Genomic DNA, 19,869 nt, shown 5'->3' with positions numbered 1-19,869 from the left:
AGGTCACTCCCAGGGTCGTCTCCGTGACCCCACCGCCAGCCCCGTGTGGCCCCGAGCACTGTCTGGGTGAGGGACCAGCGCCCGGATGCCACTCCGAGGGCAGGGCGCGCCTGGGGAGTGGGTCCTGGGCTGGGGCCCGGCCCGCGAGAGGGGACGCGCCTCACTGCCGCCGGCCCTAGCCCCCCACCAGCCGCCCAGCGCCCCCTGAGGGTGTTGGAAGAGGCTAGTGCCTGAGCCAGCGGCCTGGAGGTCCTCGGCACCTCCCGCAGGTGAGTGAGGGGTGTTCTTCCCGGTGGCCGAACCCGGAGGGGGGCGGGAGGCCCCGCACAGCGAGCCCCCGCTTTCCCTCACGCTCTCTTGGCCCTGCGCTTGCTGAGTTGGCGCTAACCCTCTTCTTGTCTCTCTGTCCACTTTTCTTGCAGCCGCTGCGAGCGCTTGCCTTGCCATGAGACTCAGGAGTGCCCCAAGCTGCCTCTGAGAATAACCTACTACCACCTCTCTTTCCCTACCAACATCCAAGTGCCCGCGGTAGTTTTCCGCATGGGCCCCTCCAATGCCGTCCCCGGGGACAGCATGCAGCTGGCTATCGTCGGCGGCAACGAGGAGGGCTTTTTCACCACCCGGAAGGTGAGCCACCACAGCGGGGTGGTGGCCCTCACCAAGCCCGTCCCTGAGCCCAGGGACTTGCTCCTGACCGTCAAGATGGACCTCTACCGCCACGGCACCGTCAGCTCCTTTGTGGCCAAGCTTTACATCTTTGTGTCCGCAGAGCTCTGAGCACTTGCTTTGGGCCGCCGGGGGCTCCCTCCTGTCGCTTTCCTAACCCTCCCCTCTGGGATTTTAATAAAGTTGTAGCGGGTGATCCCTACCCAGCATGCCTCATGTGCCTTGGTCTTATTTCGCATGATGGGGGTTCCGTGCTGTTGGTCACCACCCTGGGGTGAGCTGGCACCTGCCGTGGTGACGGAGGGGTGTTTTTTCACACGGTAGTAGGTAGTATGTATTTGGGGGGCCCTGTTGCTGGAGGTCACCGAACACCCCACCAGGGAGCCCCGGGGGTGGGGACGAGGAGGCTCGCGTGTATCACTTCACATGCGTGATCTCTTTGTGTTGAGCCCAAAGGAGGAGGCGATCCCCACAGAGAGATCATTGAGCTCCTCCCTCTCTCATTTTATAAATGTGGGGACACCAAGGCCCAGAGAGGGGGAAGGGACGTGGCCAAGGTTTGGGGGCCTATTTGTGGCAGAGCTGGGCCCCCCGGGACGGGGTCCTCGGACTCCGCGTGGCTTCCCCGCTGTGTCGCACGGAGCTGACATCTCACAGTGTCAGAAAAAAGCTCTTATCCTGAGAGTCACGCCTCTCGCTGTTTGTCTTGATGAGAAGCCTGCACTTGTGGAAAAATACTGAAAGGCTGCCGAAGCTTGGAGACAGCTCTTGCCTGAATAAGGTTAGTTGCCTCCGCTGGGGACCTTACCCCCACGTGGGAGGCAGCGAAGGACGACACAACACGTGTGCCACTCCTGGGAACCGCTGAGCGCACTTCGGGTCCGGTGGGTGCAAGGCAGGTGTCCATCCCGTAGACACTCAGAGAGGCCAAGTGGTTTGCCCAAGGTCACACAGCTGGTATTTGAACTCTGGCTTTGCTGACTTCACAACTCTGACTATTCCATCTACCACAATATCTCCAACGTGGGCCTCGACCCACCTACCTCTCTTTGTCTTCTCCGCCATAATTCCAGCCAAACCATTGTCACAAGTCCCCATAGTGCCTTTCGAGGTCCTGTACTTCCAACTGTTCTCCCCTTGCTCATTTCCCTTGAGCCACACTGCTGAGGTCTTTGCTGCCCCAGGCCCTTTGCACGTGCTTTACGCCCTCGGCTTAGAAGTTGGCTAAAGCCCAGCTTAAGTGTTCCTTTCCCCCATGAGGCCTTCCTCAACACCTTTGCATTCTCTCCCTTGTCCATCTTTCCGTTGACGCTTCTTTGTTACGCTTATCGCAGTTTGCAATTCCCGCTTATCTGTGTTTCCCATCTGTCTTCCCGCCACCCTGAAGGCTCCGTGACGGCAGAGACCAGTCCGTCTCCTTCAGTGATGTGTCCCTAGCTCCTGGCCAGGTGCCCAATGCACCATAGGTGCTCTGTTGAGGGGATGGATGACTTTGTGCCCACCCTGGCCTCTGTCACTAGCATTTCTGTGGCTGCCAATGCTATTTCCGAGCAGAAATGAGAGGGGAAGGCAAAGTGCCACAGAGGAATCAAGTAGAGGGTGTTTCAGGATCCTCAGATCCTTCCTACGCTTATGTGTACACTGCTGGGGGAGAGTGTCCTGGCCTTGCTGTCTGGTAGGGAAGGTGGACCTACGGGAAACTCTCCACCTTCTACTTTTTGACAGAAGCAGCAGTTAAGTTGCCATGGAAATGTACACACTTCTAGTCAGCCAGCCACCTCAGGCCTCCCACTCTGTCTCCCCTACCTCTTTTATCATGTCTGGTCTGGACCAGTAGCTCCCAGTCTCCCAGCTTCCAGTGCATTCTCCAAGCTACAGCTGGAGGACCCCTCTGAAGGGCCAGTCTGGTTACGTCCCTCTCTCGTTAGGACCTTCTTGGTTCTCTTGTACGAGCAGATGAAGTCCAGCTCCCTGGAATGATATTCAAGGCCCTGCCCCATTTAGCCTCTGCCCCCTCTTTCAGCTCCATCCTACTCATCCTTTTTGTTCTAGTCACGCAGAGATGCTTCCCCTCCCCTGAATGTGCTGCCCTCGGCTTTAGCATGTGCCCTGCCAAACCTTTGCAGACTGCTATTCTCCCTGAAGCGTTATCTCAAAGGTCACCTCCTCCATGAAGCCTTTCCTTCATCTGAGCTCACGTTGCCCTGGACATATTCCATCCAGACATTTTCTCTGTTATCTTCTGGTTGTTACTTTTTATTATCCCTCGTGCACTGGGGCTTTTTTGAAGACAGGGGGTTATGTCTGTATTCTCTATAATTTCAGAATGTTTGGCCTGTAGGAGTTCAGTAAGCATCTGAATAAACATATGAATAGACAAATGGATGGACGGATGGACGGATGCATGGATGGATAGATGAACAGGTGGATGGATGATATTTTCAAGGCTTGGTTCAAATATCACCTCTTCTGTGAAGTCAGCAAGTTATAGCAGGGATCTAGTTACTGTATTCAGTTATTCTTTCATCATGTTCCAGATTATTCTGATTGAAAGAAGCACTTTTTCTTCATGTCCATAGGAGTATCAGGGCTTTAGAGGCCATGCAGTGACCTTACAGAGTTTGCCAGAGTCCCCCGTACAACATAACCACCAACTGACCATTCAGCTTTGCTTACCCGCTCCTTTGTTTGTGGAACTCCTCTTGAGGTGGCCGATTCCATTTTAGGACACCCCTGCTGTCTCTGTGTGTGTGCCCGAGTGCACACGTGAGGCTCTATCCGCATTACGTGCAGGCTCATCTCTGCCCTGCAGTTTGTTGGGGCTACATAGTGCTGCTGAGATCATGCAGTGCAGAAAAAAATAAAAGTTTGAATGTCCTCCTTACCACTTACTAGTTGTATGACTTATCCAAAGTCATAGATAAGTGCCTTTCAGATCTTCATGACCCCCTCATGGATTATTTTGAAGATTACATGCAATTGCGGATGAGGCACTATGTGGTATATATAGTAGGCAGTCAATAAGTGTTGGTTTCTTCACTCATTAGAAGGAACGTGAGTGTTCATTTGGATCTTGAGTTAAATGGGGAATGAAGGTTCATAGGGTTTGGATGTGTCCAAGGTCACTGCCATCACCTCTGACCCCTAGGCCTCTGCTCTTCTGACTTGATCACTGTACTAACCCCAGCTCCCAAGGGCAAATGATAATAATCATGATTGTCATTAGTATAATGATAATGATCATAGCTGTGATATCTAACACGTGTACTGCTTACTGAGGGCCAGGCACTGCTCCAAGCATTTAACTCAATTAGCCCTCCCAACAACCTTGTGAGGAAAATACTATTAGGATCCCCATTCCACATGGGAGACATGGAGGCATAGAGCGGATGAGTAACCTGCCCAGAGTCCCACAGCTGGTATCCGGTGGGGCTGGGATTCAAATCCAGGCAGCCTGGCTCTGGAGTCTGTTCTCTGAAACCCTGCCCCCTGCTGCCTTGAATGCTGTGAAGGGGGCATGATTGCTGGGATGAGTAAGTGCTTGGTAAGTGCTGGTCGGATTGTTACTCTGGCCTCATCTCTAAATTACTGGATACAAGCCCTATTCTATAATTCCCAAGTATAGAACAGGACATTTTATTAGCTAAAGAAGGAGGCAGTATGGTGTAGAGGGAAGAGCTGTGGAGATTAAGTGAGACAATGGGTGCAAACTCTAGCACAGAGAATCTGGAAAGATGAAGCAGCATAGTGTTTGAAGCTCTCTGGATCGCAACCCAAAACACGCTGATGGCTGGACAGAAAATTGTAAAGTCCGTGGAAAACATGCCCAACTAAACAAGGTGACATGACATCCCTATGAACCCCAAGATACAGTTTATGTCCACTTCCATGTTATCAGCACCTGTGCAGGAGAGAGCAGTGGGAGACTCCAGAACAGTCAACAGCTGCTCCCTAGTAGAAAAATTTCAGAGCAGCATTTGAAGCTGGGAAAGATTTTACTCATTCCATTCCAGTGTGTGCAAGGAGCTCGTGGAAGTGTTGAGGGAATGGCCCCATCTAGCCTCTAGGAACTCTTGAAACTGACCCAGCAGGACTTCCCTTAAGGTCATGGTTTGGAGAAGCTGCTGGAAGTGAAATGCAGAATTGAGTAGGAGAGAGACAATAGACCACGGATAATGAAGGTCCAGGTAAATGTAGAGGACTATCAGAAAGCAGGCTGCCCAAAATGTCAGATAAGGAAGCTCTGTGAAGTCAGGAAAACTTCTGTGAATATGTCTTTTTCTAAAATGTCAGGAAAGTGAAATTTCAATTTCACTTGAAAATGATCAACCAAAAAGCATCAATGTTGAATCTCATACAAAATTATTGTAAGAGGAAGGATAATAAGAAACAGAATGACATCCTTCTGGATAATGAAAACACACCAGAAAGATATGCTCAGAGTCTAGATCAAAACTGTGACCTATATCAAAACAAAGCAAAAACACTAAGAAAATGATCAAAAATGGAAGAGAACTGCAATTCAGAATGAACTAAATTGAGACATGAAGCGACGGAACCCAGGAAATAATTTAAAATTAAAACAAAAAGCAATTGCAGAAGTAAATACTTGAGAAAAAGCATGACCCAGAAGAAGACAAATTTTATAAATAAGGAAATAGAAGAGATGAAAAAGCTTGAAGTGACAGACACTGAAGACCCAACATACGGATAATAGAAATCTCTGAGGAATGAACCCACAACAAAGGAAAGAAATAAGTAAATGATTAACTCAAGGAAGTTTCCAGAAATTAAATTAGAAAAATCCACATTGAGAGAACACACAGCATACCTGAACATATCTGCTCAGAGCAGCAAATACCGAGACATAGTCTCGTAAAATTATTGGACTTTGAAGAAAAGGGGAGCCAAACATCCAGTGGGCATCTAAGCAAAACCAGGAACAACATTTAAGGGGAAAAATTATATTGCCATCTGACTTTTTCACAGCAAAACTTATTTTGGAAGAAGGCAAATACTTAGGATCCTCAAGGAAACATGAGCCAAGGATTGTCGACCCAACAAAAGAGACTTGTGTGTGCAAAGGATACAAGTATTACCAATACACACAAGTAGCAACAGGCCAACATTAGGCATCGTTACTCATCCAACTACAACTGAATGTTATAAGGAAAACATATATTATGAATTGCTGTATGTTCAAACAATGTAGAATCAGCATATCTATTAAAAAATGCCGGTAGAATAGGGAGGACATATCCAAACAAACATTAGTTTTAAAAAGATTTTATTTATTTTTTCATGACAGAGACAGAGATTGAAGCAGAGACACAGGCAGAGAGAGAGGCAGGCTCCCTGTGGGGAGCCTGATGCGGGACTCGATCCCAGGTGAGCCGAAGGCAGATGCTCAACCACTGGGCCACCCAGACATCCTCAAGCAAACATTATTTTAAGTAATTGTGTCACTGGTGGCAATTTTACTATTGCTCTCCTGAGACTACCGAGTCAGAATATGGAATTAACTACATCAGTAATTGCAGGATGTTCTATCCTCTCCTGTGTTGCTGAAAACCAGGATTCTGATATGGAAGAAAAGAGATTCCTTTGTAATATAGAAGAGATTAAAAGTCTGTGTGGTTCTTGCTTTGAGTCAGAAATATCACTAGGAACTCATGATGAAGTTTACCTTTAAGCCTGTCCACTGAAGAGGCCTGGAAGCAATGGCCAACCCAGCAGCACCGACCACATTGGGCATCTAGGCTGTGGTCTTGAAATACCATTTTCCACTAAAAAATAAATAAAAAAAAATAAAAAAACAGAACAAAAACAAACCCAAGACTTCTTGGAGAAGTACCTGGGGCAGGGGAAGTATAATATGAGGCTGGACCACCCTGTTGTTCCAGAGAGCAGGAGAGCTACTGACGATGGCTGGAGCCATCCTGATCTGTCCTCTGGCCAAAGATGGGAAAGCTCAACATCCAACAAAGGATAATGATTGCCATGGATTGAAATCCATCCGATAGTTTAAATCCATGAGTTGATACTGATATTTTAAAAAAATCAACTGGTAACCTCTGGATGATGATAGAGAGCTAGTTCATGATCCTGAAACACTTGTAAAAACAAGGCAAGAAATCAGGCATTGATCTGGCTTTTCTTCTATGAACGATATCCCGTGGTAACCAGATAGTGTATGAGGGGAAGCACCCTTTACAGAAGTGTTCCAACTAACACACTAAAAAATGATAGAATCCAACTACCAGCATTTTGCAATCCCCGATGAATCACTGGATCTAGGTCCTGAGCATCAACAGCTGCTGACGTCACTGAGAGAGAGAGACAAACAGATACCAAGTGCCCTCCAATGGATGACATACTACCAACTGTCATCTTGCCAAAGGGACTGGGCCTTCATCGGCTCAGGTCTGGATGGGGCAGCCAGCACGCCAGAAATGCAGAGGATGGGGGAACACGCTGCATTGCACCACAAGGATGCAGTCGGCATGTCCACATGGAGGAAGCTCTGTCGCTCAGAGGCTTCCAGTTCCTTAACAGATCAACTGTCTGGGAAATGAAGGGATAGAGAGGGAACCTGTAGATTAAAAAGGGCTCAAGAGACAGCACACTTTTCTCATGGACAAATCTAAATGATGGTGTCTCAGGGTGCACACTTGTGTGATACGAGCTATAAAGAAACCCAGGTAGGCGGCTTCTGGAACAGTCGGGTCAGAGGTCGGGGGTGGTGGGGGCGTGGGGGCATGGAGAAGGGTGCAGAGACGGGTATGGGCACATGAAGGGGCCTCGGGTGGCGGATGGAAGATCTCTTTCTCAACCTGAGTGGCGATTATAATACTCACTAAATTACATCGTTGTTCTGGGTAGGTTTAGCATCTGTGTTTTATTTTACAATAAAGAGGATTCAAAACATGTCTAGCTAAAATGCTCCCCCGTCCCGGTGTGTGGCATGACACTGTGGGTTTGACCTCTTTGTGCTGGGCACCGTGCTGAGCGTGGCATATACGCTCCCTCACTTACTACCCCCGAGACCCACCTGACCCAGGGCTCCGGGGAGGCAGGACCACATGTCCCACGTTTGCTTTGGCGTCCCTGGCGCCTCGCACCCAGCAGGCCTTCAAAACACACTTGTCGAGTGAGGGAATTCGTCTACAGTTATAGAAACTGACGCCCGAAAAAAAAAAAAAAAAAAAAAAAAGAAACTGACGCCCGGTCCGTACAGTTGGGCAAATAGCAAAGCTCCGCTTGTCCCTAGACAGGGCGGATGGAAAGCAGAGCATGGGTGCCGGCCGGGTCTGCAGGGAGGGCTACGTGGCATCCCCGCCGAGCAGCCAGGTCCACCTGGCCCACCTGCTGCTCCTCCTGGGACTTGGGTCTCCGTGGGAGTGGCGATTCTGACTTTCCCATCCACCTCTTGTGCTGTGGTTCCCCTCAGGCTCCGCCAAGAGAAGACAGACACTGTCCGCTGCATCAAGTCCTGCCGCCCCAACGATGTCACCTGCGTGTTGGACCCCGTGCACACCATCTCCCATACCGTTGTGTCGCTGCCCACCTTCCGAGAGTTCACCCGCCCTGAAGGTGAGTGGCTACTCCCACGGCTACAACTGGCGTGGGGGCCCCAGGGCAGGTCGCATCTGCTAGACAGACATCCCTGCGAGGCAGCCGCCACTGGGGCCTCCCGGTGCTTGAGCTGAGAGCTCGGCCCTAAGGAACTCCTCCCTGGTAAGAAGTAGACTTGCCTCTGCATCTCCCCGGTGTCCCCAAGAGTGCACGGCCTCATGCCGGCCTGTTCCTGGCTCAGCTCAGGAGGCCACTTCTTGTGGGTCACAGCTGCTCAGCAAACGTCTGTTGAGTGCTGGTTCTATGCTGAGCTCTGGGGCGTCAGGGAGGGCTTCTGGGAGGAAGTGACTTCCACGCTGGGGCCTAAGTGATCAGTAGGAGATAAGTAATGAAAATGGGGAGCAGAAGAAAAAAAAATAAAGAGCAGGGAGAGAGGAGGAGCTCTGCCAAGCGGAGCAGAACTCATCTGGAAAGGTCTGGAGGGGCACTGGGTCTTTGAGGAACTAAGCCAAGTTTTGCTGGCTGGAGCAGTAGAGTCTTGGCAAGAGCCTTGACTTGGGGTTGGGGCTTCCATTCCAAGGCTTCTGGGAGCCATCACAGGGCTGCACCTGATGCTATTTGTGGACAGAAATGTCACCCTGGAGACCGAGGCACTAGATTGTACCCAGGTAGCCCAGGGGTAAAGCAATGTTCCCAGCCCCACCCTGCAGGCGGCTCCTAGCCTGCTGTGTAGACCTGCCATCGTGGCACCCTTTCCGCCGGGGTGGGACCTGGGGCACGGCACCCTCCTGGCCCCTGGTGGAAGGCTATGCGTGGGTGCTGTTCTGCATGCCTTGCTTCGGGGCGTGCAGCCCCCATGCTGAGGCTGCTGTGGTCTCCAGCACCGCCTCCTCTGTGGGGTCTTCATCTCTGGCCTTGGGAGGAGCTCACCATGAGGGATTCATGCAGCAGATGTTGCCTGAGCCACCTACGTGTCAGGCTCAGGGCCAAGCTCAGAGGCTTAATGATAAGAAAGAGCCCCCTGACCCTCTGAGGGAAGGTGTCTGATTGAGCCAGCATGACTAATCCCACATCTACATGCTGTGCAGTGTTCCCTGGGGTAACACAGGAGCACGTCGGAACATAGCACCCGGTTGGGGGGTTGGTGGCAAGGGCAGGAGAGGCTCCCCGAGGACGTGGTTGCCTGAAAGGGCAGGTGGCCCCCTGCTCCCCTACCCACTAACTTGTTCCTCTGGAGAGAGGAGGCACAGGATCCCTGCAGGGTGGCACGGACGTGGGTTTTAGAAAAATCACTGACTAGTGTTTGCCTTGTGCAAAATGACAGTTTCCACCAAACCACATACAAATCCTTCCCAAACCCCTAACGGCCGCTTGTGTGGCCTCCCGGCCATGCTGCTGTGTGAGTTGATTCTGCAGGGAGTCGAGTGTGGCCAGAGATGCCCCTTAACATCTCAGGCCCAGGAAATCCTGACCTTGACCTTTAGAGGGAGGGCACTGGTGGTCTGCCCCCTTCCCTCTGCAGATGGGGAAACTGAGGCCCACACAGGTGCCATGTCCAGATCGCCCAGAGCCAGGTTAGGATGGGGGCCTGGTGATGAACACGGCCACCGAGCTGCCCAGCCCACCCCAGGAAGGGGCTTTTCTAACCTGCTTTGCCCCAGGGGCGGAGACCAGCCTGCTCTGTTGCCCTTGCTGACCTCTGTCCCCTTGTCCCCACATCCACTTCCCTCCCCCTTCTTTGCAGTTTCGTGAAGATTTATGACTAATTCCCGATTGCTCCCTGGCCCCCGCACCTCTATCCCTTAAGCTGCAGGACCTTAGGGAAGATCCAAAACCAATGCAGGCTTCCGTTTCCCGCTGATTGGAAGGGGGGTAGGCCATGACCTGTGAGCCCTCAGGACCCCACCACCCCGTCCATACAGGGCTCCCGGGCGCTGGGCTCTCGTGACCCAAGGGTGCATTGCCGGGGTTCCCATGCCGTGCTTCTCTTGCCAGAGATCATCTTCCTCCGGGCCGTCATGCCCGTGTACCCTGCCAACCACGCCGACATTATCTTCGACATCACAGAAGGAAACCTGCGGGACTCCTTTGACATCATCAAGCGCTACATGGACGGCATGACTGTGGGTGAGTGGCCGGAGACGTTCAGGTCCACCCGGACGCCTCCTCGTCCTCCCAGCCAGCGGCCTCGCGGGGGACCGTTTGGCTAGGCTGCTGGGAAACCTCTTTGGAGCAGCCCAGGTCGCATCTGAGCCTCCCTCCTCACACCCTCCCGTCCTTCAGGGACAGCTGGACCCCCCCCCGCCCCCCCCAAGGCCATCACCGGCGAGGAGGGGGATCTGCTCCTGCCTGTGCCGCCAGGCCTCCTGCCTGCCAGTGGGTGATTAAGTAGATCTCTGTGTCTCATGGCTGTGAACTGACAATATGACACAGGGGAGGTGCTTGTCTCAGGGCCCAGGTGGTCCCCGGGTCAGTGGGACCGGACCCGATAGGATTCTTATTCTTGTGGCACAACAGGAGGGATAGCAAACGGGGAGTCAGAGCCTGCGCTCTGGTCTCGGCCCCAGACCGCTCACCTTGCCGTGTGTCCTGTTATCCCTCCTGACGGGTCACACACAGCCCTTGGGCGAGGAGCCTGCTGGAAGCACAGACCAGGGCTGGGGCCGAGCTCTGGGGATGGGGGGCAAGATGGGGAGGCGCCGTGGAGGCCCGGGCAGGGAAGCAGGTGAGTCTGGGGAACTGGGTCATAAGCCTCTCCCGAACTGTCACTGGGGGGAGTGTGGTGGTGCGTGGATTGGAAACCATCGCAGCTCCCATTCGGGACTTAGCTTTCGGACTCTGAGTATTTTTCAAAGCAGCTGAGCATTGAGGGCCAGGCCCTGCCCTCACGTGGGCCTCAGCTCCTCCATTGAGAATGGTGGGGGGCGCATTGGGCCCCATGCTGTCCCAGGCCCTGGATTCTGTGAGCTGGTGACCAGAAGGAGCAGCATCCATGCGGGTGGCCCTGGAGCAGAGTGTTTGGGAACGAGGTCTCTAGGTGGCGCTGTTGGATCTCAGAAGCCGGGTCCCTGTGCCCCGGCCGTCCTCGACCGTTGTTAAACCCGCAGCTGGAGACAGGGGATCGTTATTCCCCTGTTGCCAAAGAGCCATTTATAGCGACTTTACAAGCTCTTAAATGGGTTTGCATGTTGTAAACATGACTGAGTCATTTAGGGGCTCCCCACCCCCAGCCGCCTCCTCCGCTAGTTGGCAGCAGGAATAATTAGTTAATTACAATTAATGGCACATTAGTCCTCGCTAGGATTCCACGGGGAGGGGAGGGCGTGCAGTTTGGCTGTCAGCAGCCATAAAACCTGCTGCTTACCCTTGAGTCACTGCCCACCCCGGGGCTGTTTCCCCCATGCTGTATGAAGAGGCCTGGGGGCCTGAGGATGAGGGCAGATGGTCGGGGGCTGGGGGCGCAGGGTCAGGCTGTGTCCCGCTTGGGCGGGGGTGGTGGCGACCCACCTGCAACGCGGGCATTCCTGCCAGCCCTGCGCTCCGATGCTAGGCCGGCGGGCATGGCTGCGAGCGGCCTTGCGGGGTGAATCCTGGCCTGGAACCCCAAGAGCTGGACTCAGAGCCTTCTGCTTCCCTCATTCACTCTCTCCATTTTGCTCCTTTCCCGAGCCCCCATCTGTCGCTGGGCCCGGGCTGGACATTCGTGGGGACAGAGGTGAATGAGCACCACTGCCTGCCCCCGAGGGCTTTGCATTCCAGCGGAGGAGAGAGGTGGCCCCACAAACGCACCCAAGGGCCCACGGGGGCTCCTTGCAGGGCTGACACCTTCCGTTCCCAGCTTCATCCCTCCTGGGTCACCCAAGTCGGGCCTGGCAGCAGCTGGGCCCAGATTCAGTGCCCACCAGTGCATTTTTCTAGCCACATCCGTGCTCCAGACAGACTTCACCTGGGAGCCTCTGTCTCTCGGCTTCCCATCCACTGGGGCAGAAAATCTCGGCGTGTCGGAGCCTGGAGGCTCCTGGAGACCATCCCTTCCCGCTTTTCTGTAGAGGGGTAAATCGAGGCCCGGAGAGGGAGGAGGGTGTGCCGGGTTTCTCATGGTGCCTCAGGGCAGAGCAAGGCACAGTGGGGAGCCCCTGGGAGGAATGTGGGTAAGGCCACAAAGACTGAGCGGCCGTCCCTCACTGCACCTGGTCACGCGTGCCCTGGTCTTTGGAATCTGGGCTGGTTCTGCGTGGAGGGGGGCCCGGGGTGGCCCTGGAGGAGTCGTCCTGCTTCCAGGTAGGCCCGGCACCCCCTGCCCCTCAGTCTATTGCAACACACGCATCTGACCAGGGTCCCAGAGTTTGCCTCCTGCCAGTGTCATCCCCCAAGTAGAGGCCGGAGGCCAGAGGAGTCCAGATGCCAGGGTCTCACCGAGGTGGGACTCGGGGCCATGTTTCGGGTTGGACTCTCATCTCCTTGCCCGCCGGTCACTCCCTTATTTCTCTGCTCAGGTCTCTTCCCACCTCTTTCCCTTTTCCTCCTCTGTCCCAAAAAACTCCTGTGTCCCCTGGGAGCTTCTGGGCCCCGGGGGTAGCTGGGCTGGCATTGCTGGCACTGGACACGGGCACAGCTCTACAGCGACAGGCCTGTCCACCTGCCGTGGCTGGTTCGCTGCTGGACTTGAGCCCAGGCAGGAGCGGCCTGCGAGCCACAGCCAAGCATGTTTACCTGCACCCCACTCAGCTCTCACAAGTGCCTCCAGGGATGGGTGTGATTGTCGCCCTTGGACAAAGGAGGGAAGGCAGATAAATAACCACCTGAGAGGAGCCTCTGAAACACTGTGGGGCCTGGGTGTTTGCAAACTTGTTTTTGGTGGCTTGGTTCTCATTTCAAGCAGTGTCTTAGACAGAAACGCTTTATGTCAGTGGAAGGGAAGAAAATGTTTTCCAGGGCCACTCAAGCCTCTGTATCTGCTGTGCCTGGCAGGATTTAGGGGACTCCTGGGCCCCGCGAGAACCAGTGTGCAGCCCCATGCTGCCTGTAGTGCCTGGGAAGGGACCCAGACCTACTCACAGGTGTTGGCTGAACACCTGCCCACTGTAGGCCGTGCCCCGTACGGGCACTGGACACCGAGGTCAGGAAGGCTCCGTGGAGGAGGTGAGGTCTGAGCTGAATCTCCACAGATGTGTTTCCTCCCCGCCACAACCCTGTGGGAGGAAGGGCCAGAGACAGCAAGAGGCTCGTCCTCCGCTCCTTGGCGTTGGGGACAAAGTGGGCCAGAGCTGGATGCTCCCCAAACACCTGGAGCCCACCGACTGCTCGGGCTGACTTGGGCAAAGTGACTGAGGGTTTGGGTCCCAGAGAAATAAGGCGTGTACAGGCTGCCAGGACCCTGAGGCCATGGAGCTCATCCTTGCCCCAAATAACAGCAGAAGAAAGTGCCCCGAGTCCACTCAGAACCTAAAAGGGCCAGGCCTTCCCCTAATGTATCCTTGAAAAGCCCATTCTTAGGGGGGATAAAGGCGGCTCTGCAGCAGGGCCGAGCCTGCTGTCTGCAGAAAGCCCGAGCGGCCATCCTCTTGCATTCCTCCTTAACCAGCTGTCAGTGAAAAATGAAGAAAGCATTTTTAGCTTGTGCAAAAATGCCCTCTTAATGCCTCAGGTATTCTGGGGCCACGACAAAGCCTCCTGCATCCAGCCCCGGATTCGTGCCTCTCTCTGCGGGCTACTGGCTGCAGTTAGGAGGTCCTACAGGTAGTAGCTCGGGATGGGGGGGCACCCTGGCTGAGACGGGCACGGGCAGGGTCCCTTCAGCACCTCCACACCCACTGCCGAGGGCCACCCCCTCCCCAGGCCACTGGGCCACGGCTGCCCACGGAGCCCCGGCCCTCCCTGCCACCCTCCCTCCAAGGACAGGAAATCTGTCTATACCAGGGGTCAGCTTTGCCAGCATTTCTGTGAAGACCTCCCTGCCCCGCAAAGCCAAGAGGAGCTAGTTGCTTTCTAGACTCATCTTTCAATTGTGTAGAGGCCCGCGTGATCCTTGGCCCGCGGGCAGGTGGACGGGGGACCTAGTGGCTTCTCGAGAAGCATCCCCACCGGCCACACACCCGTCTCGTGCACTGAGGGTCCTCGTGGAGCCCGAGCACCGTGGGGGCTGGGACCCCGCTTCCCCATCAGGCATGGACATACAGTAAGCGATCGACTACCCAAGGCCGTGCTGGAAAGACAGGAGCGCCCCGGCTCGCACGGGCTCCGTAGGTCACAGCCTCCTGTAGCGCGGACCCTCCCTGGCAAGAAAGGGCCACCAGGATGTGACCGAGCCATGATTCCGCAAGGTCCACCCTGGGTCATAACATCTCACATGTCCTGTTCTTACTGGAATCCTTCACGCCCGGCCCCTGGAGAGAACAGCCCTAAAACTACTAGGTAGTTAGCTCTCCCAGCCTCTGAAATGAGCTGAAATAAAAGAGATGGACTTGCTAATTGTTCTCCCCCAGTAGAGTGGGGAGTTTTGTTTTTGAGTCTTTGCATAATTACCGGGAAGGCTCTAATTGTGCTAAAAACGGCGAACCCAAAAGAACAAATAAGCGTCGGCATTCCCCACGGTGTCAGCCTCGGGCCTCGTGAGGTTTTCACCAGTCTTTCCCATTGACCTGGGCCCTGAGCGTCCACGCCCCATGGCTTCGGAGACCCTGGAAGTAAACGATGGCGTGTAGCTTTCCAGCAGGCGCGAGCAGCAGCTCCCCACGCAGGCTGCTCCCCTGAGCTGCCCGCGTGTCTCTTCCAGCAGCCGTCCTCCCTTCCCTCTGATCACATCGAGGAATCTGCAAGCAGCCAATGTTGGCCGCGCCAACGTGGCTCCCTGGTGCCCGGGCAGCCTCAGGGCCGGAGTCAGGGGGGTTGGCAGTGGGCATCGCCGGGGTAGGGGCACCGGGAGTGAGCAGTTAGCTGTCTCCCCCACTCCACAGTGCTTCCTGAGCACCTACTATGTGCTGGGAGGGGAGCACGCAGTCTCAGCCTCTAGGGAGGCTGACCGTCCCTAGATAGTGGCAGGAGAGCGCAGAGGTGCTGTGGGGGCAGAGCCTGGTCACCCCACTGGGGCAAATCTTTGCATGCTGCATGGAGGAGGCAGCCCCTGGATGGTGCAGCCCTGGCTGGGTGAAGCGTCAGGGCAGGCTGCCCCAGGACCTTGTCTCCTCCCTCGGTGGGGTGGTGTTTTAAACATCCTGACCGTATATATATACGTTTCAAGGGGGTGGGTGTGGTCTTAACTCAGAAAGTGTGGCCCTGAAGCTTCAAGACAGCCTCTCCCACGTGAGTCTTGGTCTGTCTCTGCCCAGGTGTCACTCGGCGGGGCGCCGTCAGTGTGGGCGCAGGGCAGCAGCTCTCAACGGTAACCTCTGAAAGTTCTGGGGTTTGCAATAATGTCACGCTCTTCACGGACCCAGGCACCTGGCAGCACAGGGGCCAGATGCAGGTCGGGTTTTGATCCCCGGTGACCGCACACCTGCACATGCGTGCACACGCACCAGCTCTCCCTCTGCTGCCCACCGAGTGTGTTGTACCTGGAGGTCTCGCCGACGCTGTCGCCCTACCACCAAACCTCCCGTGTAGCCCAGGAAACACGTGGAGGCCTCCTGTGGCCAGGCCTCGGTCGGCTCTAGGAGCCTGAGGTAGCTGAGAGGGATACATCCCACACCATCTGCTTGCTCCCAGCCCGAGAGGGAGGCAGACACCAAACCAGAGGCTTCCCGTACAGTGTGGAATGTGCTGGACATGCAGACGAGAGGCAGCCCAGCTGGCCTCGCAGAGCAGTCAAGGGAGGCTTCTCGGAAGAGGTAACGCAAGCCTTGGGTCTTGAGAGCCGAGTAGGGGTGAGCCAGGCAGAGGTATCCCTGGCCCAGAGGCAGCACAAGAGGCAGTGGGTGGGAAGCACCCTGCACAGCCGGTGCTACCAGAGTATGGAGGATAAACTACGGGAGCAAGAAGAGAAGTGGCAAGGGGTCCCAGGGCCAGGCCTCCACGGACTTCTATGGCCAGCAGGGAGCTACTGGAGGTCTGCCATGCTCCTTGGGAGGCTCCCACTGCCCGCAGTGCTTCTAGATCCCTCTGCAGCCTCCTGCAGCCAGAGCTGGTGGTTGTCCCCACTTCGCAGATGAGAAAACTGAGGTCAGTGGAACTAGGCTGCTTGCTTGCCAGGGCCTCTCAGCTGGGGAGCATTTGAGGATGCAAGTTAGACCTGAGCCACCTGTCTCCAGGGCCTCCCACCCCTGTGGACCTCATGGCACAGCCCTGTTTTCATCTGGTCTACACCAGCCAGCATCTATACCACTGGCCTCTGTCAGCAGCAGTCAGACGGGGTAGGTAGTGAAGCCTCTCCTTTTGAGCAGCGGTGGTGCTCCTGGCCATGGGGTCTTGGGCCTCGGGCCACCCCTTTGTGAGTAAAGAGCCCCTTGCTTGTGGGCAAGCCCAGGTGGTCAAGAGGTGAGGTTTGACCCATGCTGAGGGAGGGAGCAGGCTTCTCTGCTTCTCCACCTGCACGGTCCTGACTCATTTTTGTTCCCACAGGCGGCCACACCAGGGGGCCACTGCTCGGCACCCTTGGGCCTGCCTCTTCCCAGTCTGCCCACAGGGGGCAGGTGAGGGGGGTCCAGGGCTGTACTGGGGGGCCGCTCAGCCCGGGGCTGAGCTGCACCCCTTATGGGCACTTGCAGCGAAGGGGGTTTGTTGGTGGGCTGGGCAGGACGCTCTGGCTGGAGACTCGCGTTAATTATAACCTACGAATCTGAAGACAAATTCGGACCCCACTCCATTTGTGAATTTGTTCCTGGGAAAGCCCTCGGGTCCGACAGTGTGTGTGCACGTGCAGCATGTGTGTCTGGGGTGTTGTGAGTTTAGGAGTGAGTGTATACAGGTGTGCGTAGGCATGGGTGTGGCTAAGGGTTGGCATGAGGATGCAGATGAGCGTGTGGACGCACACGGGGTTTGATTTCCAGATGTTTGGTACTTGCTGGAGGAGGGATAACACCGTAACATCAAGCCTTGGCCTCCCGTCCCCGATGCAAGGCCGCCCTGAGCCCAGGGGCAGGATCTGGAGGTTTTGCTGGGGAGTGGGCAAGTCGCCTGGTGCCCCCGTGTGCATCCCCTCATCCCCACGCACAGAGCCCACCGCTTGTGAGCACCCCTTGCGCTGCCCTGCGGGATGGTGTCGCTGCTTCTGTAAGAGAAAATCAGAGGGCTGGCCCCGGGGCCTGCAGCCAGTGCTTCAGAGCTGCAGCTCCCAAGCAGGGGGGCCTGCCCCGAGGTCCTTGGCCTCGTGGGCAGCTCTGAGGGCCCCAAGGTCCCCGAGAAACTGAAGCATCCCTGTTCTTGCCCCGGGCACTGTGGCAGCTAGTCCTGTGCTCCGTAAAGTCTGAATGAATGGAGGATCACGTGATTGTCCCACTCACCTTAGGGATGGTTACCTATGTCAGGAGTAGAAGGGATGTGCCCTAATTATAGACACCCATTAACGTAATTAGGCGAAATGATTATGTGAAAGCTCCTAGCAGCGCCTGGCGCACAATGAGTGTGCAGAAAATGAGTACTGATGGGACTGAAACTTCTCCGGGAGATTTTTAATATATGTAAGGATTATTACTGGTTCAAGTTTACCGTTCACTCTGTTTCAAGGTTATCTTTTGAAAGATACTAGTAGTTGGGGGTGGCCCTCTTGGGGCAAAATGTGATGGAGTCTCTGTGGCCGCAGTGCGAGCGCTGGACGTTCTGGGCTTGATTCCTGCTTCACTGTTCGCAGCTGTGTGACCCAGGCAACCTCTCTGAGCCTCAGCCGTCATCTCCGCAAAATCGCCGTCATACATGCCTTGCTGGGCTAACAGCCACCCGTGCGTATTTGAACACAGCTGGGTGGGTCGTTAGGAGATCCATGAGCGTCAGCGAGGAAGCCCTTTGGAGCTGGAGCTGGTGAGAGCTCGGTGCCCCCTGAGGGGACGACAGGCCAGGGTGAGGCAGCACCGAGAGCGTTCACCCCAAAGCGGCTCCGGCTCCCTGGGAGCTATCCTGGCGGCCTGGGCGGGCAAGGCAGGCCAAGCCGAAGCGGGGTGCTGGAGGGCCTGCCTTCCAGGTCGTGCCATCCTCGACTTACCTCACTCAACAAGAACATCCCGAGTTCCTGCTCCAGGCCAAGCCCTGGGCTGGGTGCCCGGCGGCAAACTGACACCCAAGCCACAGAGCCGCTTTCACGAAGCTGCCTCCTGGCCTCCCCAGTATCCTGCCGTCCGAGCTCCTGTAGGCTCCGTACCTGTTCATGTCTCAGGGAGAGAGAGAAGTGGGGCGTGGCAGGGCCGCCGCATCCAGCTGCGTGTGCTGTGCACTGCCAAGCCCTAGTGGGGTACCGCGTGCAGCCTCTTCCATGGGCAGTGCGTGCGCAACATACAGACTGGCACGCTGCAGCCCTGCTACAGCTGGTGAGCGAAGATGCCACCTCTCGGCGCCTCTGCCCCCCGCCAGAGGAGGCCTCTTTCAGAGCAAAGTGCTTGTTTGCCCAACCATCCGGCTTCAGGCCACCATTGCTGGGTCCGGCCGGCGGGGCGCAGATCCCCTCTTTAAAATCATCACCCCCTAAGGGGTTAACCATGTGCGGCTGACCCTGTCCTGCAGCCTGATTCAGAAAGCTTGGCCCGGGATCAGTACACATTACAGATGACATTCAGAAATTCCACCTAAAAACAACAGCGCGGCTGTCCCTGCCGGGTGACGAGTGATTGGCCCTCTCCCTGCTTTCACGGCAAATCCCGGGGATTAGGCGCCCTCTCTTCTCCCGGAGGCGCAGCCCGCCCGTCACCCCGGGCCACACCCTGGCCGGCAGCCAGCGTGCTTCCCGGGTGCCGGCCCCGCCGCCTCTGGGCCTGGGATGCGCCGCGGCCTGACTTCCCCCTGAGGGTGGAGGGGCAAGGAGGGCAGGCGGGAGGGTCCCTCCGAGGGGACAGGGGACGGGATGAGGGTGAGAGGCGGCCGTGAGCTGGGGGGCCTGGGGCCCCGCGCGCACCTGACCCCGCAACCCTGCAGAGCTGGAGCCCTACGGGGAGGGCGCTCGCCACCAAGCTCCCAGGCGCAGACTCTCACAGCTGATGATGCCTCCAGGCAGCCCCCCGGGCTCACGCTGGACCCTCCCAGGGCTCAGCGGGGCTCAGTGCTTTAGAGTCCACCCAAGTGGCGCTGGCAACCCTGCTCCTGCCTTTGCTGCCCCAACGGCCCAAAGCATCCCCCCTCCCTCTGCAGTTATGCTTCCAGGTCATGGCAGATGGTGCTCTAACCACTCAGTTCCTAACAGTGCAGCCAGGGACCCTCTGCCATAGCTCCCCTCGCACCCCTACAGCCAGCCGTTGCTGGGACTGCCGGCTGCCCAGCCACAGAGACATCCTCAGCACTCTCGTCCCTTCTTTCCCTCCACTGCACTCCAGCCACACCAGCCCGTGCCTCAGGCCCCTCTCTTCTCCTGGACATTAGCTATGATATTCCCCTCTTCCTCCTCTGGGGACACTCCTATGCACCCCTCAAAGCCCAGGTCAGTGCCATCTCCTCTTGCCTGCCCTCCACACCCCCACAGGCGGAGCATTCGTCTCCTCCCCTGTGTTCCAG

The 19,869-nt window shown here is 56.0% G+C and overlaps 1 protein-coding gene across 5 annotated transcripts in view; it reads left to right on the top strand.

Annotated features, from left to right (window-relative positions):
* FBLN1 (fibulin 1) overlaps nucleotides 1-19,869 on the top strand; it is a 117,322-nt gene that overhangs the window by 86,020 nt on the left and 11,433 nt on the right. For 4 of the 5 annotated variants that reach the window (XM_038550224.1, XM_038550223.1, XM_038550226.1 and 1 more), the window contains 2 exons: nucleotides 8,117-8,259; nucleotides 10,237-10,368. In XM_038550224.1, coding sequence (XP_038406152.1) covers nucleotides 8,117-8,259; nucleotides 10,237-10,368 — 275 coding nt within the window. Of the gene's footprint in view, nucleotides 1-422; nucleotides 883-8,116; nucleotides 8,260-10,236; nucleotides 10,369-19,869 lie in introns of those variants that run through there. The other variant, XM_038550225.1, reaches the window with a different exon arrangement.

Source organism: Canis lupus, chromosome 10, assembly GCF_011100685.1.
Source record: "Canis lupus familiaris isolate Mischka breed German Shepherd chromosome 10, alternate assembly UU_Cfam_GSD_1.0, whole genome shotgun sequence".
Taxonomy (NCBI): Eukaryota; Metazoa; Chordata; class Mammalia; order Carnivora; family Canidae; genus Canis; species Canis lupus.
The sequence above is the reverse complement of the archived record's forward strand: the minus strand, read 5'-3'. Positions and strand labels throughout refer to the sequence as shown.